Consider the following 25,590-nt stretch of genomic DNA (forward strand, 5'->3'; position numbering starts at 1 on the left):
GTAGTTCAGTGGGAAGGTTGTGTGTTCAATCCCCACTACGGGGCGGGGAGGGGGCCCTTTCAAAGAGTTTTCAGAGGGAAAAAGAGTTTTGTTTTTAATGTCAAAATTACTACTTCAATAAAATAAATTTTGGTTTTTCTTGTTACTGCTGCACCCTCATCCCATGGATATTTAAGAATTTACACCGAGTCAGAACAATTGGAGGGAAGTACATATTTTAAGAACAGCAAGAAATGCTTTGTCTGGACACATTGCCATGAATGCTGCAGCTATCCCTCAAATCAACCACCCTGCTAAATAAACTCTGCTTTAAAATGTGAGTCCATAAGGATCCTAAGGAAGCTAAAATTATATTAACATAAACAAAATTCGGTTTATTTTTAATAATTTTTACTGAGGGCTCAAAATCTGGCCCAAATACTGAGTTTCATGTTTCTCCTGGCAGCTGAGGAGGAGGCACAAATCCAAAAGCTGTTTCTCTAGTAACGCTCCTAGCCCCCGCCCCTGTGCGCACCTCATTCTCGCGAGAAGAGACCGCCCAGTTCTTCCGGTACCTGTGGCCCTACCAGCTAGCTTTCGCGCACGTGCAGTAGGGAGTGGCGCGAGTCTGCTTCCGGCCAAAGATCATGGTGGGTTTTGGGGGATCGTCTTTGTGTTTCTTGGACGTGGATTCCACGCGGGCCTTGAGATTGCCTCGCATGCTAATTTACCTGGGGTTCAGCCAAAGGCGAATGTGGCTTGTGACCCGTCACTTGTAGTGGAAGGGAGGAAAGAAGCCGTAGGGTGACAGTTTGTACTGAGGAACCCAGGAGGGAATCCCTCAGGACTTGGGCTGGGTGGCGGGATGGGAATGCCTTTGTGCTCTGGCTGCAATTCCGGGTAGCTAGAACAGGTTTCCTAGTTGTCCGTAAGTTAGGTCTGGCGAAAGAACGAAAAATATGAATCTCAATGTAGTACCAGGCGGAAAGCAACTTTCCCCACTCTTAACTCTGTTCCTTCACACCATGGGTACCCGCCTGTCTTTTTTTTCATCAACACACAAAATGGAACTCCCGGGCTGGGACAGCCCGAGTGAAGAGTTATGAGGGTCAGGCACAGTAACGGCTTCTGCGTGGGGCTGTCAGAACAACTTGTATCTTTTATAGAATATAGCAGATATTTCCCCTAAAACAGTACTTTGAGTTTTATAAATCAATCCTCTATCTAGCCGTTATACTCCAAAGACTCCAAAACAGTATTTACAGACATAATAACCCTTAAATTACAAAATATGACATTTTAATTTATTGTTAGTATTAAATTGCCTGAAATATGACTAGCTGGTTCTCTGAGAAGTGTAACTTGGTTCCTTTTTCATATACTGTTAAATAAGGGGGGCGGGCCTGATAGGACGTTTAAAGATGAGGGAAAGTATATGCAGTTTTTCTTTATAAAGGAAACACGTTTTCTTAAGTGGAGTAGTTTCTTTTGATTAATTCCTGTGCTTTTACTTTTGAATAGTTGCAAGGCGAGGCAAGCCCTAATGATTCCCTTATTGACAGAACCATCAAGATGAGAAAAGAAACAGAAGCTAGGAAAGTGGTTTTAGCCTGGGGCCTCTTAAATGTATCCATGGCTGGAATGATATATACTGAAATGTAAGTTCATCAGCCCAAAAAGGGAAAATCTAAGTAGCCTGTGGCTAGTTCCAGAATTTTTTGTTTTGATTTAAGTTAATTGAAAAGCCTTTCTTGTTTTTTCAGGACTGGAAAATTGATTAGTTCATATTATAATGTGACATACTGGCCCCTTTGGTATATTGGTAAGTAATTTACTAAAATTTAGATTTTTTTTTAAATTTAGATTTATTACCAACAGAGAAACTTGCTGGCAGGTTTAATTCAGCTTAATATTCATCCCTACATTCAACAAACCCTGATTACCTAACCATGTTCCCAATCTGGGAGTTCAGTAGGAAGAAAACAAATGGAAACCCTCTTGTGGAAGAAACATTCTAGTAGAGGAGACAATCAAATTAAAAATATAATTACAGATAATTATGAGTTCTGTGAAAAATAACATATGAGGGTAATAAGATTTATATTTGTTACTCTCCTGAAGTACTCTCTCCATGTTTTCACCTTTCAAAACCAGCCCAGTTTTCTACTCCATGGGTGCCTTCCTCAGTGTACTCATTCCTTCCACTTCTCCATCTGCTCTTCCATAATCCTTGGGTATGAAAAGTTCTTAAGGATGTTGAATTTCATAGTCTGTACACATTAATGCAAACTCTGTTGTGGGAACTAGCGTGGCAAGTGGTAGGGATTTGGAATCTGCAGACCTGAGTCAGAATCATGTCTTACTACCTAGCTGTATACCTGTAAAAAGTCATTTAAAGCCAGATGTGATGCACATCTATAAACTTAGCACTCTGGGAGGCTAAGTCAGGTGCATTGCGAGTTTGACCCTCACCTGGACAACTCAGCAATTTAATGAGGCCCTGTTTTGAAAAAAGGGGGTAGGGGTTGGGACTATAGCTCAGTGCCCAATCCCCAGTTCCAAAAAAAGATCACTTGGCTTCTCCCTGACTGTTGATTCATTATTAAAATGAAGTTGAAAATAAGGTGGTACGGGTTAGTGATAGTTGGAAACTTATTAGTAAATGCCCTGCACCTAATATACATTTATTAAATGTTAGCTGTTAAGAGGAATAAGAAGGTAGTTTTCAATTTTGTTAATTTTCTAAAGCACGGAGAGTTTTTGTTTCACCACCAGTACATGCCCCTCACCACCACCTTTTTAAAAATAAATTGTTCTAGGGCCGGGGATTTAGCTCAATGGTTCCAGTGCCTGCCTCGAAAGCACAAGGTCCTGAGTTCGATCCCCGGTACAAAAAAAAAAAAATTGTTCTCTTCCAGAGCTTGCCCTTGCCTCTCTCTTCAGCCTTAATGCCTTGTTTGATTTTTGGAGATATTTCAAATATACTATGGCACCAACAAGTCTCGTTGTTAGCCCTGGACAACAAATACTTTTAGGGTTGAAAACAACTGGTAAGTGTTTTATATACTGTAACTCTTGCAAAGGTAAGGAGAAGGTTGGCAATAAATAGTTTTTAATTTAGTTTTCCCTTTTCATAGACTCAGAGCTGGAAGGGATTTCTTTTTAATTTTATCCCGTTCCTCCCCTCCCTATGTACAAAAGCTTTGTTTCCATTTTTTCCTTCTATTTTCATTTTTTCTTGTCTGGAAGGGATTTCTAACACTGGTTCAACTATATTAAACAGATCGATAGTAAATTTTTTTAAGACCAGTGATTATCTTTCTTATTGGTATAAACTGAATGAAACTTAACATTCAGTAAACTAATGGAAGTTTATTCCATTGGTTCCTTAAAATTAAATGAGTAACTCTTGCTGCATTGAAGCCAGTTTCTTATTTTGAACCCTGTGGAAATGGTAAATGACTAATTATTGTCCTTTAGTAATATATTAATTTGAAAATCAAATCTTTCTGTTACTTTGTTTTTTTCCTGAGGGGAAAAAAAAACAGTTCCAGCTGAGTGTGGCAGCACAAGCCTGTAATTCCAGCACTTTGAGAGGCTGAGATAGGAGGATTGCAAGTTCAAGCCAGTGTGGGCAACTCAGCAGACTCTGTTTCAAAGAAAGTCCCGGAATGTAGCTCAGTGCAAAGGTCCTAGGTTCAGTTTCCAGTACAAACAACAAAAAAAGACTGTTCCTTAAATCTGTTTGCATGGAAGTTTATTTAAACATATATGTGTGTGTATAGTTATTTTCTTTTCTCTTTTCCTTCTAGTTGTACAGACTACCCCTCCACTTGATCTAACAGCCACCCAGATCCCTCCCTCTCCACCTTCCCCTTCAATTCAGGGGCAGAGCGTGTTGAGTTACAGTCCATCTCGCTCACCAAGTGCCAGTCCCAAGTTCACCACCAGCTGTATGACTGGATACAGCCCTCAGCTGCAAAGCATGTCCTCAGGTGGCAGTAGTTCTTTCAGCCCTGGAGTAACCTACTCACCAGTCGGTGGTTATAATAAGGTAACAACTCTTTTAGCCAATCACATTAATTTAGACTTGAGAGGTGCACTGAAAATCATCAAGTGAGTTGGAACTTATTTTATTGCCATATGGTGGTGTACATCTGTAATTCCAGCACTGTGGAGGCTGAGACAGGAGGATCACTGTGAGTTTCAGGCTAGCCTGAACTACATAGTGAGAGACCCTTTCCAAAAAAAAAAAAACTTCATTTTATTCATGAGGAAACTGTAACAGTGGGTAATTAACTTACCTGAGTCACCCAGGTAAGAGCCAAGAATAGAACCCCAAATTTCCTGACACCTAGTCAGAAGTTCTTTAAATAGCATCTTAAAATGAAAGAAACATTAGCTTTTGCTAAGATAATAAAATGTGAGGTTCACCATCTAGAATCTTTCAGCAGTTTTGAAAACATTAAAATAATTTTTTTACTCTAGTTTCCTTTACTCATGTTTTTCCCTCTTTGCTACTCGATGTGAAACCTGTGTTTACTCTTAGAGAATTGCAATGCTTTTTATCATGTTGGAGATTATCTGCCTAGGGAAAACCTGGGTTGTCATATATATATAGTTTGACACTAGACTATGGACCCTTTCCATTGATGAATAGAAACCTTTTCAAATCCCAAGGAAGTATGGAGTTTTGCCTTCCTGAGGGGTTTTTTTTTTTTTTTGGTACTGGGGATTGAACTCAGGACCTTGTCCTTGGAAGGCAGGAGGCAGAACCACTGAGCTAAATCCCCAGCCCAGTATGGAGTTTTGCTCTGACTTTTAGGGTTATTAAAGCAGAATTTATAGATTGAAGTTTTGGCTTCTTCCTGAGGCATAAGACTCTAAGAGAGTATGAGGTCGCATCATTTCAGATGTTTTCATTATTGTGCATCTCCTCTTACCCTTTTTTTCTTTTTGGTTTTTTGATACAGGGTCTCACTATGTAGTTTAGGCTGGCCTTGAACTCACTTGTGTAGTCCAGGCTGCCCTCAAACTCACAGCAGTCCTCTCAGCCTCCCAAGTGTTGGGTTTACAGGCATGCACCATCATCACCCCAGTTTCTTTTGAAGCATAATATCTCTTTGTAAAGAAATTCCATGCTCCTGGTTATCCATTTTCGCATGTAATAGAATTTAAACTTTTTGGTGGTTTTTTGGGGGAGTTTTTTGTTTGTTTGTTTTTTTGAGACAAGGTCTCAACGTGTACTTCAGACTGGCCTTGAACTCACTATACAGTCCAGGCTGGTCTCAAACTCACTGGGATCCTCCTGCCTCAGCCTCCAGAGAGCTGGGATTAGAGGGTGTACCACCACACAGGGATTGGTTTAATAGAATTTAGAAAACTTTACCTGGTGCTCGCCTGTTAATTCCAGCATTAAGACCTGCCTAGGCAATTTAGCAAGACCTTGCCTCAAAATAAAAAATAAAAGAGCTGGGACCTGGGGATTTAGCTCAGTGGTTCTGCCGCCTGCCTTGCAAACACAAGGTTCTGAGTTCGATCTCCGGTACCAAAAAAATAAAAGAGCTGGGGATGTAGCTCAGTTGCAAAGACCCTAGGTTCAATCTTCATTACCACAAAAAAAAAAATGAATTTAGAAAAGTTTGTGTAAGTTAAATGTTATGAGAAAGTTTGTGTATACAGTGATAATTACTAACCCAAAGGTGAATATGACTTTTTAAAATAATATTTTTATAAGAAAAGCACTTTATGATCATTATAGAAAATTAGAAAAATAAAATAGAAGGAAAACTATTCAAAGTTCTACCATCCTAAAATCTGTTCAAGATACCATAGTTTACTCTTGAGTATTTTATTTTTAAAAAACTGTTGCTAATTCGCACTGAATAGCTCAATACATAGTTTTTGATAATTTGGAGGAGACAGGTAACTACCCAAAAGAATTTTTCCAGTTCACATTATCACAGAAATGTCTGAGAGTATTTATTGAGCTTTAGAAATTATATACAGTGAATGGTTGAATGAATGAATAATCCTAAGAAGTACAAAAGATGCTAAGTGAAGAGAGAACGTTTTCTTGGGTTAAAAGATACTATTATAAATCAAAATTTAGAAGAAAATACAGAGATTTCCCATAATCCCCTGATCCACACATATACAGCCTCCTCCATTATCAATATATCCCATCAGAGTGGTACATTTATTATAATTGATGAACCTGCATTGACGCATTATTACACCCAAAGTCCAAATTTACATTGGAGTTCACTCTGGGTCTGTGCAGTCTGTGAGCCTGAACAGATGTATAATAACATATATCCACCATCACACCATTGGAAAAAAATCCCCTGTGCTTCATTTATTCATCCCTTTTTTTCCCCTCCAGATTCCTTGCAGACAACTGATTTTTTTTAATTCCTCCATATTTTTGCCTCATTCATAATATATACTTGGGAGTCATACATGTGTAGCCTTTCACATTGGGTTCTTCCACTGAGCGATATGCATTTAAGGTTCCTCCACGTCTTTTCATAGCTTGATAGCTTGTTTCTTTTTAGCACTGAATAATACTCCATTGTCTGAATGTATCAGGTTTTTTTTTTAATCCAGTTATCTTCTGAAGGACATCGTGGTTTCAAGTTTTAGAAATTAGGAATAAAGCTATTAAAACATCCATGTCCAAGTTTTTGTGTTTTCAGCACCCTTTGGGTAAATAACAAAGCACAATTGCTAGATGGTATGGTGAGAGGTTTCACTTTGTAAGGAACCATCCGACTGTTACAAAATAGCAGTACCATTATTCATTTCCACCAGGAATGAATGACAGTTCCCATTGTTCTGCAGCCTCACCGGCATTTGGTGTTGTAGGTTTTCTTAGATTTGACCATTATAGTAGGTTGTTGATTTTTAAAATTCAAAAAATCAAAAATAAAATTCAATTAAAGAAAACTAAAATCAAGTTCTCTTGTCTTGTGTAGTTGGCAAGCTTTAGCTCCTCTCCTCCTTCTCCGTACACTACCACCGTTGGCCCAGTGGAGAGCAGTGGGTTGAGATCCCGCTACCGTTCTTCACCCACCGTCTATAACTCACCTACTGATAAGGAGGACTACATGACAGACCTGCGCACTCTGGACACTTTTCTCCGAAGTGAGGAAGAGAAACAGCACAGAGTTAATCTGGGTACACATTTTATTTATATCTAATCCATTTGACATAATTCTTTTTTTGTTTCCTTTTTTTTGGTATTGGGGATCGAACTCAGGACCTTATGCTTGCAAAGCAGGCAGTGGAACCACTGAGCTAAATCCCCAGCCCGATTTGACATAATTCTTAACCTGTCATTTTGATCATATTGATACCTGTGCATAAATTTGTATGTCCCTTCTACCAGTATACCTTAGGAGACAAACACATTTTGTATTACTTTAATAATTTTAGCGGTTAGAATTGACTATCAAATCTAAGAAGTAAAATATGGCTGAACTGAAAAATCTTCACCCCTTCATCCACAGTAAGATTAAAAGCTTTTTCATATAAAAGAAGTTATAATTACTGTTTCAAGTTGAGGCTGTAAAATGCTTTTGAAGTGGCACATAGCAAATCTCATTCAGATGATAGCTGTCTTTTTAGATGGTCTTTTGGGAGGCTGGTGTGCAGGATAGGGTGAGGAGAAAGCAGTATTTACCCTGAAAGTGCTGCTCTTTTTCAGAACATTTTTTAATTTGCCTTTAGTATTTTCTTTAAGCCCATAGTTTACCATAGGAAACAATGTTAGCAAATTGTAATCTGTTGGTGGATCTGATTATTACGAAGTCAATTATTTGAAACCAAATTAGGTTATTGAACCAAGTAATGATTTTTTCCCCTCAGGAATTTTCATAGAAAACACTTTAGGTGCTAAAGCTTGGCCGTGTTGAGAAAGCCAAGTTATTGGACCATGGCTCTTTGTGTTGCTTGAACTCTCTAGGGATTTTTAATTTAATTCTGCCTGAAAGTGCCACAGATGTCAAAGAAACAAATCAATATTATCTTGTTATTTTATATACATTTTTTCATTTTAAAATTTTGAAATATTTCAAGCCTACTGAAAATTAGAGTATAAGACAATGATCTCTATACATCTTTGTGATTTTCAGACATATTTTTCTTTGACCCATAGAAGTTATTTAGATGTATCACTGTTTGGAAGTGTTTTTGGTGTTGCTTTTAATTTTCAAGGCTATAGCGGCCTAGTTAGCTTTATTTCCCCCAAAGTTAATTGTACTGTGCTTAGAGATTCTGATCTGTAAATGGTTTTCTCTCCTCTTTCTTTTTGTAGAACACAGCAAGCGGTTGGTTGGTTGGTTGGTTGGTTGGTTAGCTGTTTGAAATTGCTTTAAGGTTTACTCTGGTCTCTTTTTTGAAAGTGATTTTTGGTATATTGGAAAGAATGCATAGTATCTTAAGTTTTGGTCTTTGTATTTGTTCATTGACTTAAGATTCTTGATTACTAACAACTGACATTTAAATTCTTTATCTTTCTAATTTTTATCTGCTTGATCTACCATTTATTAAGAAAGTTTATCAAAAGCACCTGATTGTCTGTGTTTTTTTGTTTGTTTTGTTCTTGAGAAATGGTCTGTGTAATACAGGCTGCCTCAAACTCACAGAGATCCTCCCATCTCAGCCTCCCCAGTGCTGGGATTATAGGTGTGCTTTACCACACCCCATTGATGGTCTTTTATTAAATATTTCCTCATAAGTCTATCAAATTGCTAAATACATGTAAGATTTTAGGTGCATATAAATTCAGAATAGTTATATCATTCTGGTAAATTATCTTTTATCTCTTTTTGCTTCAAGTCTGTTTTGTCTGACATTAACATAATACTGCTATACTAATGTCTTTTGGCCAGTATATCTCCCATCCAACCACTAACCAGGCCCAAGTCTACCTAGCTTCTGAGATCAGACAAGATCGGGCACATTCAGGATGGTATGCCCGTAGACTGGCCAGTGTATCTATGTCCATCCTGTTCCTTTTGGTGGAGATGCTATTTAGAAATTAATATCTTAGGCCCGGGGATTTAGCTCAGTGGTTCCGCCGCCTGCCTTGCAAATACAAGGTCCTGAGTTCGATCCCTGGTACCAAAAAAAAAAGAAAAGAAAAGAAATGAGTATCTGGTCAGTTATACTGGCACACACTTGTAATCCCAGCACTTGGGAGGCTGAAGGGGGAAGCCGAGGCAGGAGGATTGTTGCAAGTTTGAGGCCAGCCTGTGCTGGAAGCCTGAACTACATGGCAAGACCGTGTCTCAAAAAACAATCTCAGGAGAAAGAAAATATATAAAATAAAATCTCAGGGATGTTTTTATTTTATTTATTTATTTATTTATTTATTCCCAGTACTGAGGATCGAACTCAGGACCTTGTGCTTCCCAGGCAGGCACGATGCCACTGAGCTACATCCAGCCCCCCCTTCAGGGATGTTTTTATTTATTTATTTTTATTTTTTGGTACTGGGGATCAAACTCGGGACCTTGCGCTTGTGAGGCAGGCGCCAGAACTACTGAACTAAATCCTTGGCTCAGGGATGTTTTTTAAAATCTCAACAATTTAAAACAGATAAGCTTCTTTTATCCCTTGGTACCAGTGACAGGTACTTTTTTCTTACCCATTGAGGATATGGCCCTTTGTGATATGGCCCTGTGCTGAACACTGGGAATAATACAATTAGGATAAATGTCTCAGTTCAGCTCTCTACCTCTTTCTGGCCCAAATCCTCATCTCTAGTTTCCTCTTGAGCATTGTAAGACAAGCCGGTAGATTTCTCAAGGCCAACACAGTCGTCTAGAGCAGCCACCCTGTCAACTCACTAATTAATATTCCTTCTGATTTTCAGTTCCCTCTTCATTTTTAGCCACTGGCTTTTCATACCTTGCTTTTTTTTTTTTTTTCAAGATCCCTCATTCATTCATTTAAATAATGTGTTTTACTTAATAAACATTTTTAGATATTCTTTGTAGGTGTTTTACATTATCTGGTTTGCTCCATTGCCAGATTTCCAAACCTCTTTGTGCTTTGGTTCTTATGAGTTTGAGGCTCTTTGCTGTCTTAGAGGTGGTAGTGGTGGTGGTGGTGGTGGTGGTGGTAATCATTGTAGAAAGCCCCTATTTTGTGGCTGCTTGCTAGATGTACAGTATTTACTTAGGCTAATGCACAACCAGTGTTGAACTTCCTGCGTCTATTCATTATGTATCTCAATCTTTACTGAAATTTTTCTTAAAGTTTCTTTCACAGAAAGATTAATTATCTTTAACTTAATAGTCAAAATGATTAATCAAAATAAAAAACCTGTGCTTTATCATGACCATGTTTCTTTCTGATTTTGTTGTCTGTGTATTAAATCATTTGAGTTGGTTTACAACCTCTTTTCTTGACATTAATTCAGTCCTAGAAGTCAATTTTATCAGAAGTCCTACTTGGAAATTTAGCTTCACATGATGTGTGACGTTTCTTTATTGTAAATAACTGTATTTTTTGCCTTCATGAAACATACCCAAGGACAAGATTGGTAACCTTCAAGGTTTTGGTGAATTGAAATGTTCTCCCATAATCCCTCTCATGATTTCTCATCCTTTATGGCTATGAACATCACAAGAAAGCAAATTTTATTATAGTCACTTCTTTTAGAATTCTTGCTAAGGTTAAAAAACAAAAAACAAAAAAACTTATTTCCTATTTGTGATTTTTATTGTGGATATAAAGTATCAGTTGATATTTCTGATGTCTGTTAAACCCTGGAAAAATAAGCCCAATTGTAATTGTCATTGAAAACTTATTTATTCAGGCCCTGTACTAGGAGAAAAAATACTCCATGCCCTGAGGGAGCTCAGATTCTCTTTGGGAAAGCAGACCAAAACTGCAACCCTCAAGTGTGATAAGTACTCTGGCAAGAGGCCTCTATAGGAGGAAGTTCCAGAATGTCAGTTTTTTACATTTCCTAAAAGTAAATTTATAATTATAATTGATAGGTAGTTAGGTAGTCTGTTTTGTTTTGTTTTTACTTTTTTGGTACTGGGGATTGAACCTAGGACATTCTAACTGAGCTAAATTCCCAGCCCTTTTTTTTTTTTCATTTTCATTATTTTGAGCTCTCAGTTGCTAAGTTACTCAGGCTTGGCTTGAACTCGTGATCTTCCTGCCTTAGCCTCCCAGAGTGGTGAGATTACAGGTGCACACCACAACACCTGGCTCACGGAGTCATTTAGTCCATAAAGAAATACTACAGATTAACAAATAAAACATAATCAGTGCAGGGACATAGCCCATAGAACAGTTTATTAATAGGAAGCTATAGTCACTCCATTCAGAAGGCCCTTCTTGGGCTGGGGATTTAGCTCAGTGGTTCTGGCACTGCCCTCGCAAGCACAGGTCCCGAGTTCAATCCCCGTACCAAAAAAAAAAAAAAGCCGAAGGCCCTTCTAACAAGTCAAAGTTTTAGGAAACTATTGAAACAAACATGTGTTTGTGTGTATGTGTTGTGGTGCTGGGAACTGAACTCACGGCCCCACACATGCTAAGCAAGCACTCTACCACTGAGCCATATCCACAGTCCTTTTTACTTTTCTCTTTTTCCTGGGCTGACCTCAAACTTGTGATCCTCCTGCCTCATCCTCAAGGAACTGCGATGACAGGCATGTATCACCATACCCAGCTGAAACAAGTTTAATATCACAACAGAAATAAACACACTTTCAACCACTAGTGATTCTTATGTTTCTTCAGTTGATACTGCTCAGAAAATATTCTTTTAATTTTTATTTATTTTTTTGTTGCCAGAGATCAAACTCGGGATCTTGCACTTGCGAGGCAGGCAATGGAACCACTGAGCTAAATCCCCAGCCCTATTCTTTTAATTTTTTTTTTTCTTTTTTTTTTCAGTACTGAGCCCTTTTAATTTTTAACAGAAGGAATCCATGCTCTCTAAAGAAGATGGGGAGGGGGTGTCTTCTGATGCCTTGATTGCCATTGCCTGGGAATCTACACACCCATTGTTCATGGGTTAACACTAGATGGGAAAGTTACCACAACTGACTGAACTCTTTCATCATTTTAGGAAGCCCAGATTCTACCTCTCCTTCCAATAGCCCTACTTTTTGGAACTACAATCGTTCTATGGGAGATTATGCACAGACTTTAAAGAAGTTTCAGTATCAGCTTGCCTGTCGGTCTCAAGCCCCCTCTGCTAACAAAGATGAGGCTGATCTCAGTTCTAAGCAAGCTGCAGAAGAGGTAAATGAAAAATAAAAATGACTTAATATTTATAATTTTTCAGATTGCTAGAGAGTCTTCTAGAACAATTTTTCTTTTATCTCCACTTTTACTGGACAGAAATATAAATCTGGCACTCATTAAACAGTGGAAAGCCTTCTGTCTTGTGTTCCTAACACTAAATTATATCATACATTTTACTGTGTGACACATAGGTGACATAAATGTCCTGCCTAAAATATTTTTCTGCATTCATTACAGAAAGGCTCTCGGATATCTAATTGTATTTAGCATATACCAGGCTCTTGGTTTTTAAACATTTGGATTAAAACATTTGGCAATCTGTAACTTTATCATTTTAGTACCAAATATGGGATTTTTATTTTATTAAAACCAAGTGAAATATTTGTGTATGAACAGCTCATTAATAGGTAATAGAGAAAATTACTGAATATTAATTACATGAATATTGATATTTCTGAAGATTGTTTTCAAAATTCATCAAATATTTTTGAGTGCAGGAAAGAATGATGATTTCTGGCAAGACTTTTCCTCATTGATTATTCATCTTAAACATTTTTAATAGGTTTGGGCAAGAGTGACAATGAATAGACAACTTCTTGATCATATGGATTCATGGACAGCTAAGTTTAGAAATGTAAGTTCCTGCGTGTGTGTTTGTCCGCCCTTGGCTCCTTCAAGAATAGTGTTGAGTGATGTGAGGATTAAGATCAAGAGCATAATTAAACTTGGCCTTCCCTCCAGCTGGTTCCTTGAAACTCCCTGCCCCCACCCTTTGTGCTGCTTTCTTCCATAGTGGATAGAGAAATTATTCCCCAAAGTCCTCATACAGACCGAAGGTTCTCTTTCCTCTGCCCTCATCCGTGAAGAGGGCAGCACCTCAGTGTGAATGCCTAGGAGCTCAGAGTAGGGACAGGGACAGGGACAGGAAGATCCCCCTCAGGGAAAGGCACTAAGGTGTACAGCACAGTGAAGAGGCCTTCTTCCCTTTCCCAGTTTTTCAGTTTTCTTTCCAAAAAGCTTTTCTATCATTGTCTGTTGTGTACCTAGAATTGTGAAGGAAACAAAAAGGGGATCTGTGCCCTCTGAAAACTAAACAGAAAAAAGGTGATACTGTATAACTTGAAGCTACTTCAGAATATATATACTTTCAGTTTCTCTAGGGAAGAGCCTTCTGTTTGACCTGGAATTCAGCTCTTCCACATTCAACTGTGGGTTTCTGGGTTTTCACCACCTGGCATCCTCCTATTGTCTGTAGCACCTGTGTGTCCCAGGGCTCTGTAGGCAGATTAGCGGCACTTCCCTCTGTAGAGGCTGCCACTGCTTCACCCTTCAGCATTCATCATCCATTCTGCATCTTCTAGAACTATATTGAAATCACTTATGCTAATTTAAATAAAGTATCAGGGAAGGTTATAAAGTGGTAGAAACCAGGACAGCATTTTATTTTATTTATTTATTTTTTTTTTTTTTGGTACCGAGGATCGAACTCAGGTCCTTGAGCTTGTGAGGCAGGCAGCGAAACCACTGAGCTAAATCCCCGGCCCCAGGACAGCATTTTAACAATGAAATTTTCACCTGTGGTTCTAGCTACTCCAGAGGCTGGAGCAGGATTCCTAAGCCCAAGAGTTCAAGACCATCCTGGGCAATGTTGTGAGGCCCCACCTCAAAAAATGTAAATAGATAAAAGGTTTTAAAAAATTAAGCTGGGTGTGGTGGCTCATGCCTGTAATCCCAGCATTTAGGAGGCTGAGGCCGGAGGATTGCCATGAGTTCAAGGCCAGCCTAAACTGCATAGCAAAACCCTGTCTCAAAAAACAAAAAAGAATCTATCACTTTTGTTTAAAATTATAATAAGCCAAAAACTAAACTGAAATAGAGAAAAATTACAATAGGCCAGGCACTTTGGCATATGGCTGAAATCCCACCTACTCAAGAGGCTAAAGTAGAAGGATCACAAGTTTGAGGCCAACCTGACAACTTAGTGAGGCAGGGTGGAATACAACTCCACGCTAGAGCACTTGTCTAACATGTACAGGCCCCTGCGTTCAATCCCCAGTACTACAAAAAATAACAGGAAGCATATAAAAATTTCTGAGCCAGTTCCAGAACTACTCAGATTTCTGGGAGTGAGGCCTAGATCTCTTTCCTGGACAGCTTAGATGATTTTGTTGCAGCCAAAGTGTAGCTGGCAAGTAGGTTGCGTGTAATAAATGTTAGAAGAATGAGGGAGATGATGACCAGCAACTATTTGCTGTTGTCTTTTCTATTATATACTGGTCTAAAAATGCTAAAAATTTAAAAATATAAAGTTTTATCAAGATACTAGCTACTTAAAAACATGGTTCTTCATCTGAATTTTTTTTTTTTTCATCTGAATTTCTTAGGCTACTGTGTTCTGAAGTTGAGAGATCTTTGGGGTTTTTTAAAGCATTATGCATAGATCATAGTTTTCAGCACCTAGTAATCAACCACATTAATATTTCTGCAGCAAAGAATATGGATAGTCAAATAAATGAAATAAAATCTATAAAAAGCTTCATGTGGGGCCGGGGATTTAGCTCAATGGTTCTGCTGCCTACCTCACCAGCACAAAGTCCCAAGTTTGATCCCTGGTACCAAAAAAAAAAAAGCTTCATGTGAATTTAGTTTGAGTCTTTTACTATATTGAATTTTGCTTGGTGTATGCATTACAAAGAAACTTTTAGTTTTCAGAGGTTCTGAATTGAAACTTGTGTCTACGGCCATACCACCCTGAACACGCCTGATCTCGTCTGAATTGAAACTTGTTCATAAGGAATTGTGGACTTCATCAGAAACATTTTCTCATTTCCCTTTTATGGTTAACAGCATGAAAATAAAAGTGTTGGTTGAAGTTGCTACATAAACACACAAAAAACAGTAATACACAAACATACTGAACAGACTTTATTTGGATGGTCTTTTTCACATCCAAGATTAGTCTGATACTGTAGAACATGGCATTTGAAATTCCTAGTCTGCTGCTCCCCCACCACCACCACCACCACCCCCAGTGCTGGTGATTGAACATTCCTTTATGTCCCCTGCCCTTTTTTTATTTTTTATTTTGGGACAGGATCTTGCTAAAATATGCTGGCTAGGCTTGAACTTGTGATCTTCCACCTCAGCCTCCCCAGACTACTTTATTACTGGCGTGTGCCACTATGCCTGACTCCCAGTCTTAAAGTAGTACTGTATTGTAATATTCACAAACTGATTCCGTTATCTGCTTTTCCACATGTTTAGCAAGTGGAGGAGCCTGTTGTGAGTTAATCAGTTGTGTTTGAAAAACTGTCTTATTGATTATAAACCAGTATAAACTCTACTCCAATAAATTTAAAATTATAGTACTCTTGAAATGTAAACTGAAGATTATCCTTTTTGCTAAGGAGAATAATCATTGAAGGAAAAAAATTTTTAATTCAACATTTAGGAAGTTATTTTCTTTAGAAGGAAGGATACATATGATTGAGAACATAATTTAGTTCATTACCTCCAGTCAGGTTAAGTGGCACATGCCTATAATCCCAGCACTCTGGGAGACAGAGGCATGAGGATCACAAGGTAGAGCCCCACTTGGGCCACTTAGTGACCTAGATCCTGTTTCCAAAAAAGGGCAGACCAGGGTGTGTAGCTCTGTGAAGGCCCAGGGCTCAATCCTCAGTACCCAAAACAAAACATTATTCCAATAGCATATTTATTTAATTCTCTGGAGCCTTCAGTTAGCTGCTACTTCCATTCTCTTTCACTATACTTTACAGTTCTGTTAACATTCAAATACAAGACCAAAAAAGTTCTTAGAGTTTCTTCTAGAATGAAAATTATTTGAGAAATACTTTGGAATTACGTATACAAAATCTATACCTCATTTCTTCCTAGTGGATCAATGAGACAATATTAGTGCCACTTGTACAAGAGATTGAGTCTGTCAGCACCCAGATGAGACGAATGGGTTGTCCAGAGCTACAAATAGGAGGTATGTGAGCTAGAGCCTAGCATGTGATTTACTTTTTTTTTTCCAGTACCGGGGATCAAACTCAGGACCTTGCACTTGCCAGACAGGCACAGCGCTGCTTAGCTACATCCTTAGCCCTGATTTACTTTTAATAAACCAGCCAAATAGAAAATATCCTTTTGTAATGGGCTATTTAACAACTTCCTTTGTTACCGCTAGGTGAGGGGAGCAGATCTAAATGTCCATAATAGTGGGTTTTTAATGTCACAGCTTTATTGAGATATAATTTACTATTTCACTTACTCTTTTAAAGTGTTCAATTCAAAGGTTTGGGTTATGCACCCATCATAATTTTAGAACACTTTATCACTGAAAAAAAGCTCCATGCCCTGTATCATGTCCATCTCTCTTCCATACCTTCCCTCCATCCCTGTGCACATACCTGTGTGTTTTCTGTTTCTGTATATGGGCCTGTTTTGGGTATTTCATATAAATGTTTTTGTAGTCCTTTGTAACTGGCTTCTTTCATTTAACATAATGTTTTTAAGGTTCATCCTTGTGGTAGATTTTTCACAGTACTTTGTTTCTTTTTGTTGTTTCGCAAGACAGCATATTGTTATGTAGTCCAGGCTGGCCTTGAACTCAAACCAATCCTCCTGCCTCAGCCTCCCAAGTGCTGGGATTATAGGCATGCACCACCATGCCCACCTACTCATTTCTTTTTGTGTCCAAATTTTCAAAATGTTTCTTCCACAGTTTTTTTTTTCATGATGAAGCTTACATTACATCCTAAGGGTCTCAGTGAGTCAAAATCAGCTCTTTATTTTTTTTAAATAAATTTTATTTTATTTTATCCCATTCCCCCTCCTTAAGCATCTTCCCCTCCCTATGTACAAAAGCTTTGTTTCCATTTTTTCCTTCTATTTTCACTTTTTTTCTTGGCCCTTTCTCCCTCCCTTCTCCCTTGTTCCCCTTCCCATTTGAACACTTTCTTTCCATTTCCCAACATCCATTATACATTTCAGTCCTTCTTTCCACTTCCGGTTTCTCACACCAGAGAAACAATGCAATATTTAAACATGCTTCCATATTTGTTTATCCGTTCATGAATTAACTACCATTTGGCTTATTTCCACTTTTTGACTACAATGAATAATGCTGCTATGAACACTCTTGTACAAGTGTTTATGCAGACTAACATTTTAATTTCTCTTGGGTACATAACTAGGATTGAAGTTGCTGGGTCATATGGTAACTCTGTGTGTAACCTTTTGAAGCACTGCCAGACTGTTCTAAAGCAACTATACCACTTTATATTCCCACTAGCAGGGTGTGAGGGTTCCAGGTTCTCCACATCCTCCCCAGCAACTGTGTGTCTCATGTAGTCATTTTAGTTGGTGTGATAAATTGTAGGTAAAGTAGTAATAATGCAAATTAAGGTAAACTATTATTGCTTTCATTTATTCCTTCAACATCTATTGAGTACCTACTGTGTACTAGGTACTCTAGGCATCGGGAGTACAGCAGTGAGAAAAAATGACACCTATCCATGCCCTCATTGCCGTTTTTAATCTGATAATGAGACAGATAGTAAAGATACAGCAGTTAATGCTGAGGAAGAACAACAACGTGGGAGAGTGTTGTTACTAATGTTTCCAGAAGAAGGTTGAAATCTGAGTTTGTCTGGGAAGATCACTGGCTCGTGTAAGGACTGAAGCCAGGGAGAAGCCCGCTGTTTGAACACAAGAGAAAGAGCATGTTAAATTCTCTCCGAGACCCTCATGAAGAATCATCTGTGTTCTGTTTTTTGTTTTGTTTTGAACAGACGCTAGTATTACTAGCTTGAAACAAGCTGCCCTGGTCAAAGCCCCTCTCATTCCGACTTTGAATGCAATTGTGCAGTATCTAGACCTCACACCGAATCAGGAGTATTTGTTTGAAAGGATCAAAGGTAACTATCTAGACCTCACACCGAATCAGGAGTATTTGTTTGAAAGGATCAAAGGTAACTACTGATTTGAGGAATCAATGTGAGAAGAATGTGAGAATGTTTTCATGACATTTGGATTTTATAAATGAAAGCTAACAAGAGAAAAAAACTTCTGAAAACTTTAAAAGTACAACTGTGGGCCACACATGGTGGCGCATGCCTGTAATCCCAGCACTCTCAGAGGCTGAGGCAGGTGGATTGCAAGTTGGAAGCCCAGTTTGGGCATCTTAGCAACTTACTAAGACCCTGTTTGAAAAATAAAAAAGGCTGGGGATGTAGCTCAAGTGCAAAGGCCCAGTTCAGGGGGAAAATATAACTATGGTCATATTTTATAAATGTATATTTAATTATGTTTTATTGAAGGCTTATACTTGAGCAACTTTTGGATCATCTATTTTACATGCTAAGAATTGTCAGAATAACACCCCAGAATATGTTAAATTAATAATTTAATTCTGTGTTAGAACTTAAATATGAGTTATATAGACTCAAGTGAATATTTTTACTCATTTTGACTTTCAGACCACCAAGAATGGGTACCACTATGACATTCTTATATCAGCATGCTGCTCTTTATTTCTTTTAATATTTGTAATTCCTATTTAGTATGTAGCTTCCTTATATTCCCGTATATTCTTATGGTGTGGGAGAAATGTAGTCATCTGAAGAGATTGACTTGGAATCAGGAAGTTCAGCCTCTGTGACTCTTGTTCACTCTTCATGTCTCTGTACTTAGAGAACAGTTCATAACATTAAAATTCTTTTTAATTTGGGTAAACTTTGTAAAATGATCTCATCCCTAAAACAGGTTTTAAAAATAGTATTTCAGGCTAGGCATAGTGGCACTCACCTGTAATCCCAGCACTTGGGAGGGTGAGGCAGGAAGATCACCCAAGAGTGCAAGGCCCACCAGGGATACATAGTGAGTTTAAGGCCAAACTGAACTACACAAGAGCCTGGATCAATCAATCAATCGATCAATAGATTAGATAGATTGATTGATTTAAAAGTTTAAAAAAAGATAAAGCCTTTAAAAATACCACCATATAGCTTCACGTGCTCTCCCACCGCAAGTGCTAGGTTTTGAACCCAGGGAGTGAATGCCAAACTACATACATCCCCAACTCTTCTTTTTTTTTTTTTTTTTTTTAAGTTTTGAGACAGGGTCTTGCCAAATTGCCCAACCTGACCTTAAACTTGTGATCCTCCTGCCTCAGCCTCCCAAGTTGCTAGGATTATAGATATGCACCACCATGCCTCATTTACCCCTAATATTTTAAATGCTTTGTTTCATGAAATACCCAGTCTGTGTTAAAACAGCCAACCTTCTCATAAAATGTTACCACTGTTGTTGGCATTGCTTAAATTGGGATTCAAATAAGTTGATGTATATTAAGTTTAAGCATAGGCTTCCTGGCCACCCCTCCCCCCACCTTTGCAATATATTTGTCAGAGAAATCAGATTGTTTGTCCCATAGTTTCCCACAGTCTGGGTTTTGCTAAGTGTATCCACTGTGTAGTTTTACACACCCTTCTGTCTTATGTAAGAATAGGTTCAGATATTTTGGCAAGATTGCCTGTAGCAAGGTTTTGCTCATCCAAAAAAAATGTATTTATACACACAATTTTTAAAATATAATTATCATATATCAGATAGACAAAAAGTTAATACAGTGAACATCATACCACCATATCTGACTGTCCCTGTGTGTGTGCACATGCCTCTTTGCTGTGCTGTTTGAACATGCTTTGGAAACATTGCTTTTCGGTATGCATTTTATCTGAAAGGGAAGAACGTGCTTGTATATTACTGTAATCCAGTTACCGTCCCTTAAAACTTAGCAGCTCTGTAATACTATTGAATAGATAATCCCTACTCAGATTTCCCAATCCAGTGACTTTTTGAAAATCCATAATGATAGATTTGTCCCACTTCTGGCTTTATATGATTCTTCATAATGGTATTTAACTTGATCTTTATATTTTGTTTTTCTTTATTTTGGGTATTTTGACCAGGTTTTTAAGATGATGTGCTTTCCTTTATTGGAATTCCTTATCCTTTCTTCTTTTACAGATCTTTAGCTTTTTAAATTTTACTTTTGTTGCACAGAACTTTCTCAGGGAGGGTGCATGAGCTCATTTCGATGGAACAGAGGTGGAGACTTCAAAGGACGGAAGTGGGATACTGACCTGGCCACCGATTCTGCTGTAAGTCCCTATGTGTATTTTTTTAGGTTATTATTATTGCTGTTAGAGTCATGTGTTTTAATTTTTCCATTATAAAAATAAGTATGAAAAATAATTTCAAACCAAGATATAAATAGTGAGTCATGGTAGTACAGTACCAACATCTTAACCCAACCACTGCTAGCTAATATTTGTGTGTAGTTTTTCCCTTTGCATAGATGAAGCTACTTTTTTTTTTTTGGTACTGGGGATCGAACTCGGGTCCTTGCGCTTGCGCAGCAGGCAGCGGAACCACTGAGCCAAATCCCCGGCCCGATGAAGCTACTTTTCAATGCTTTTATCACAATTGTAATCATCCTGTCTGTAAAATTATGTATTCTGCCCCCCTTTTTTTTCACTTTTGCAATTCTTCAGTATTATTTTCTTTATTACATACTGTCACATAACTGTTCTATATTAGACTTAAAGATTGGGAAACTTGAAAGGGGAAGGGGTTTTTATTTTTCTATCCTAAATAATATGGCAAGGAATATCACAATGTATATTTCTTTCTTATTTGGGATTATCTCTTTTAAAAAAAAATTCTAGTGTCAGATTTACCAAATAAAAGAACATAAGAGTTTTTGTACATTTAAGTTTTTCAAAATTGTGATGTCTCCAGCCTTGCTTTTCTTGCTTAGGATTGCTTTGGCTGTTCCAGGTCTTTTGTGCTTTTGTATGAATCTTAAGATTTTTTTTTCTAGTTTTATGACGCATGTCTTGGAATTTTAATTGATAATGCATCAAAACTTTAGATTGCTTTTGGTAATATGGCCATTTTAATATTAATTCTGCAAATCTATGCACATAGGCGGTCTTTCTCTCTTCTCTTTATGCCTTTTTTTTGGTACCGGGGATTGAACTCGGGGCCTTGTGCTTGTGAGGCAGTCGGCGGAGCCACTGAACTAAATCCCAGCTCTATCTTCTAAGTCTTCAATTTTTCTTTAGTGTTCTATAATTTTCTTTTTTCTCCTTCCTTCCTTCCTTCCCCTCTCTCTCTCTTTCGTATTTTTGAGACAGGGTCTCACTTTGTAGTTTAGGCTGGCCTGGAGCCCACAGTAATCTTCCCACCTCAGCCTCTCCTGAGTGCTGGGATTATAGATGTCCACCACCACACCCAGCTTATTCTACAATTTTCTTTGTAGACATCTTTGACCTCCTTGGTAAAGTTAACACACATATAGGTATGTATTTCTTTAAGCTCTTGCAAATGGAATTGTTTTCTTAATTTCTGTTTTTGCTAGTCCATTATTGGTGTAAAGAAAAGATGATTTTTAAATGTGGATTTTTTAATATCCTATATAGTAACTATAATTAAGATGGTTTTTGGGGGGGGTACTGGGGATCGAACTCGGGTCCTTGCGCTTGTGCAAGAGACAGCAAAAACCACAGAGCTAAATCCCTGGCCCTATAATTAAGTTTTAAATGGTTTTCTTTTTTTTTTTTTTTTTTTTTTTTCTTTTGGTACCAGTGATTGAACTCAGGTCCTTGCGCTTGCACAGCAGGTGGCCAAACCACTGAGCTAAATCCCCAGCCCCAAGTTTTAAATGTTGACATTCAAACTGAGAATTGGATATGTGCATTTTATCTTGATTTTGCTGTTAATTAGCTGTATGGGTGGCATGAATGATCCCCTTACCAGAAAACAGAAACCTGCTCTTCTAGGGTTGCTATAAAAACCAAAAATGAAGATAAAATATTTAGGGAATAGAAGTTTGGTGTTTAAACTGCCCCACCCCACGGATCCCCTTCTCCCACACACAGATAATTGGTTATTTTGTAGGCTGGCATATTGCATTTTTCTTTCTGCATGTAGAAAAGTAAACTTTCCCATCAAAATACAGACTGATTTAGCAGGTGTGGTGGTGCATGCCCTTTGTCTCTGCTGCTTGCAAGGCTGAGGCAGGAGGATCACAAATTTGAGGCCAGCCTTGGCAATTAAAAAATAAAAGGTCCGAAGATATAGCTATATAATAAAGCGCTTGCTTAGTATGTGCAAGTCATGGATTCAATCCCCAGTAAGCAAAAAAAGATGGATGGATGGACAGATGGACAGATGGTTGGGTGGGCAGGCAGGAGGGTGGCCAGGTAGGTTATTTTGATGGCAAATAAATTTTTCAGTTCAAATTTTGAGTTAATTATGTGAAGTAGGCCTAGCCTCACCTGTTAAACACACTGAATTCCTTATGATTTGAAAGGAAAAGATTATATTTGTGAATACCTTATTGAAAATAATAATTTTGGGCTGGCGATTTAGCTCAGTGGCACCGTACCTGCCTTGTAAGTGCAAGGTCCTGAGTTTGATCTCCGGTACCAAAAAAAAAAAAAGAGAGAGAGAGAAAATAATAATTTTGATGAAAAGAATAGGCATGTTATCTGCATTATGTGCCCCCCCTTCCCCCAGTACTGGAGATTAAACCCAGGCCTTGCAATGCAGTCACTCTACCACTGAGCCAACTTCTCCAGCCCCTGAATTATGTGATTTTATCTTTCATTCCATAGATTTTATCTTAACCTCTTGAAAGGATTTTTATTAATTCCCTCTTTAAGAAAAAATGTTAAAATTAGAATCTTTATAGTTGCTTTTTTTTGTTGTTGTTGTTACTGGTGATAGAACTCAGGTCCTTGTGCTTGCGAGGCAGGTGGCAGAACCACTGAGCTAAATCCCTGGCCTGAAATCTTTATAGATGTTTAAAGGGTTGCACCCATGCTAGATTCCTGCTAACTTTGCACAACTGTTTCCTCACCTTCAGATCATCATGCATGTATTTTGCACTTACCTGGATTCCAGATTACCTCCACACCCTAAGTACCCTGATGGAAAAACATTTACGTCTCAGCATTTTGTGCAGACACCAAATAAGCCAGGTATAAACCTCTTCTGAAAGATCATGTTGAGTTTTTCACATGAAATCTCTCCAGCAGTTCCATTTTTTAATATAAAATATCTTCTTTACAGATGTTACAAATGAGAATGTTTTTTGCATTTATCAGAGTGCTATCAACCCCCCACATTATGAGCTCATCTACCAGCGTCATGTGTACAATCTTCCAAAGGTATTTCTATATATAGAAGTTGCTGTTAGAGAATGTCATGGATGACTCACTTTGATGATTTTTTCAAATTAGGAAAAATGTGTTTCTTTTACATTCCTTTCTTTTTACTATAAAAGTAATGTTTTAGGGCTGGGGATTTAACTCAGTGGTTTTGCTGCCTGCTGCACAAGCGCAAGGACCCAAGTTTGATCCCCGGTACCAAAAAAAAAAAAAAGTAATGTTTTAGTTTGGGATAGTATGAAGAAAAAAGACGGGTGTGGTGGCATGCACCTGTAATTCCGCTATGCCAGGAGGCTGAGGCAGGAGAATCACAAGTTCTAGCCCCGCCTGAATAATTTTGTGAGATGCTGTCTTAAAATGAAAAGTAAAATTAAATAAATAAAAGACTAGGGATGTACCTCAGTGCAGCCAAAAACCAAAAAAAAATGTGAAGAAAAATCACTTATTCAGAGGTAGCCATGGTTAACATTTGGATGTATTGGGCAGGAGATTTAGCTCAGTGGTTTCGCTACCTGCTGCACAAGCTCAAGGACCCGAGTTCGATTCCTGGTACCAAAAAAAAAAAAACATTTGGATGTATTTATTATTATATAGAAAATTTCATTTTGATCTTTCTCTGGCCTTTTATGGATTGATATTATTTATGTGGTCGTATACCCTCTTTTAAAAAGTAACTATAATGTTTATAGCACCACAACTTACAATAGCTAAATCTTGGAAGTTAATTGGTAAATTGAAAGTGTAAATTAGCTATTTTTATAGACCAATAATTATATATAGTAGAGTAGCTCTCCTCTATGCCTTATTAGATGCTGTTCCCAGTTGTGAGACCTACCCAGTATGTTAGCTTTTTGTTTGTTTCAGGTCTCGACTTTATTTGTTTTTGTTTTTTTTGGTACCGGGGATCGAACTGGGGACCTTGCGCTTGTGCGACAGGCACCGGAACCACTGAGCTAAATCCCCGGCCCTCAGGTCTCGACTTTAAAGTCTTGTACCAGGTGTGGTGCACACCTGTAACCTCAGCACTTGGGAGGCTGAGACAGGAGGATTACTTGGGAGTTCAAGGCCAGTCTGGTCTACATAGTGAGTTCAACTCTGGCCTGAACATAGTGAGACCCTGTCTCAAAAAGTCAAAACAGTAGCTGGATGGATGGGAAAGAAAGGAAGGGAGAGAGAGAGGAAAGAGAAAGAAGAGAAGAGAAGAAGTGATGCATTCCCTGCCTCAGCATCTAGAGAAGATGCCTTCCTTTGCTCCCATGGCATCCCACACCCCTGTCACAAGATTCCTCACGCTCTGTTGGACCCCTTAGTTTACTCTCTGCCTTTTCTACTTGATGTTAAATTCCTTGATTACATGAATCTTTTCTTTCTGTGTGTGTGTGTGTGTGTTAAGAAATATTAGTTTATTTAACCAGTTTTCACAGCTGAATATTTATTCTATAAAAACTTTACAGATCATGAATCATTTCTTATTTGCTGTGATGTTCTTGCTTCCTAGCCCAAAGGATAGCTACTTTGTTAGTGAGTGAAAATCTGAATTATATGGAAATCTTGAGGTGTGGGATGTGAATTGTTTAAATCTGCATTTACCTACCTGGTTGAATCTTTTCAGTTTAGTTTTAAGTCTTGTCTTTTTTGTCTTGGTTCTAGGGCAGAAATAATATGTTTCATACATTATTAATGTTCCTCTACATTATAAAGACAAAAGAGTCAGGAATGCTTGGGTAAGTATGCTTTAAAAACATGTACTTGAGAAAAAATATTTTTAATTTTTTAAAAAATGTATGTACTAACAAGCATATTGGTACACAGCTGTCCCAGCACTCAGGAGGCCAAGGCATTAGAACACCTCAAGTTTGAGCCCTCTTGGGCTACATAATGAATTTAAGACTATAGTAAGACCTTGTCTCAAAAAAGTATATATGTGTGTGTGTGTGTGTACAAGTACTTTATTTACTGTTGTTCTTCCTACATTAAGATTCTGTGAAAGGTAGCATCATATAACCAGATTTGTGGACTGAACGCTGGATATGGCTTCTGGTACTACCTCAGCCCTGTCAGTAGTGGGCTCTTCTATCTTGGGCAAGTT

General features: G+C 38.1%; 1 protein-coding gene across 3 annotated transcripts in view; it reads left to right on the plus strand.

Moving 5' to 3' along the window:
- The first annotated feature begins 457 nt into the window (after nucleotides 1-457).
- Tmem209 (transmembrane protein 209) overlaps nucleotides 458-25,590 on the plus strand; it is a 29,127-nt gene continuing 3,994 nt past the window's right edge. Inside the window, exons 1-14 of one of the 3 annotated variants that reach the window (XM_021237602.2) lie at nucleotides 458-629; nucleotides 1,501-1,637; nucleotides 1,743-1,801; nucleotides 2,898-3,029; nucleotides 3,792-4,033; nucleotides 6,957-7,158; nucleotides 12,077-12,252; nucleotides 12,818-12,889; nucleotides 16,153-16,249; nucleotides 18,054-18,233; nucleotides 20,329-20,426; nucleotides 23,198-23,312; nucleotides 23,404-23,501; nucleotides 25,152-25,225. In XM_021237602.2, the coding sequence (XP_021093261.1) occupies nucleotides 627-629; nucleotides 1,501-1,637; nucleotides 1,743-1,801; nucleotides 2,898-3,029; nucleotides 3,792-4,033; nucleotides 6,957-7,158; nucleotides 12,077-12,252; nucleotides 12,818-12,889; nucleotides 16,153-16,249; nucleotides 18,054-18,233; nucleotides 20,329-20,426; nucleotides 23,198-23,312; nucleotides 23,404-23,501; nucleotides 25,152-25,225 (1,685 nt within the window). In that variant the 5' untranslated portion in view covers nucleotides 458-626. Of the gene's footprint in view, nucleotides 630-1,500; nucleotides 1,638-1,742; nucleotides 1,802-2,897; nucleotides 3,030-3,791; nucleotides 4,034-6,956; nucleotides 7,159-12,076; nucleotides 12,253-12,817; nucleotides 12,890-16,152; nucleotides 16,250-18,053; nucleotides 18,234-20,328; nucleotides 20,427-23,197; nucleotides 23,313-23,403; nucleotides 23,502-25,151; nucleotides 25,226-25,590 lie in introns of those variants that run through there. The other 2 variants (XM_004856335.3, XM_087204534.1) reach the window with 2 other exon arrangements.

This window comes from Heterocephalus glaber, unplaced genomic scaffold (assembly GCF_053883595.1).
Source record: "Heterocephalus glaber isolate CG9 unplaced genomic scaffold, H.glaber_assembly_v1.0 deba00000546, whole genome shotgun sequence".
NCBI classification, from domain to species: Eukaryota; Metazoa; Chordata; class Mammalia; order Rodentia; family Bathyergidae; genus Heterocephalus; species Heterocephalus glaber.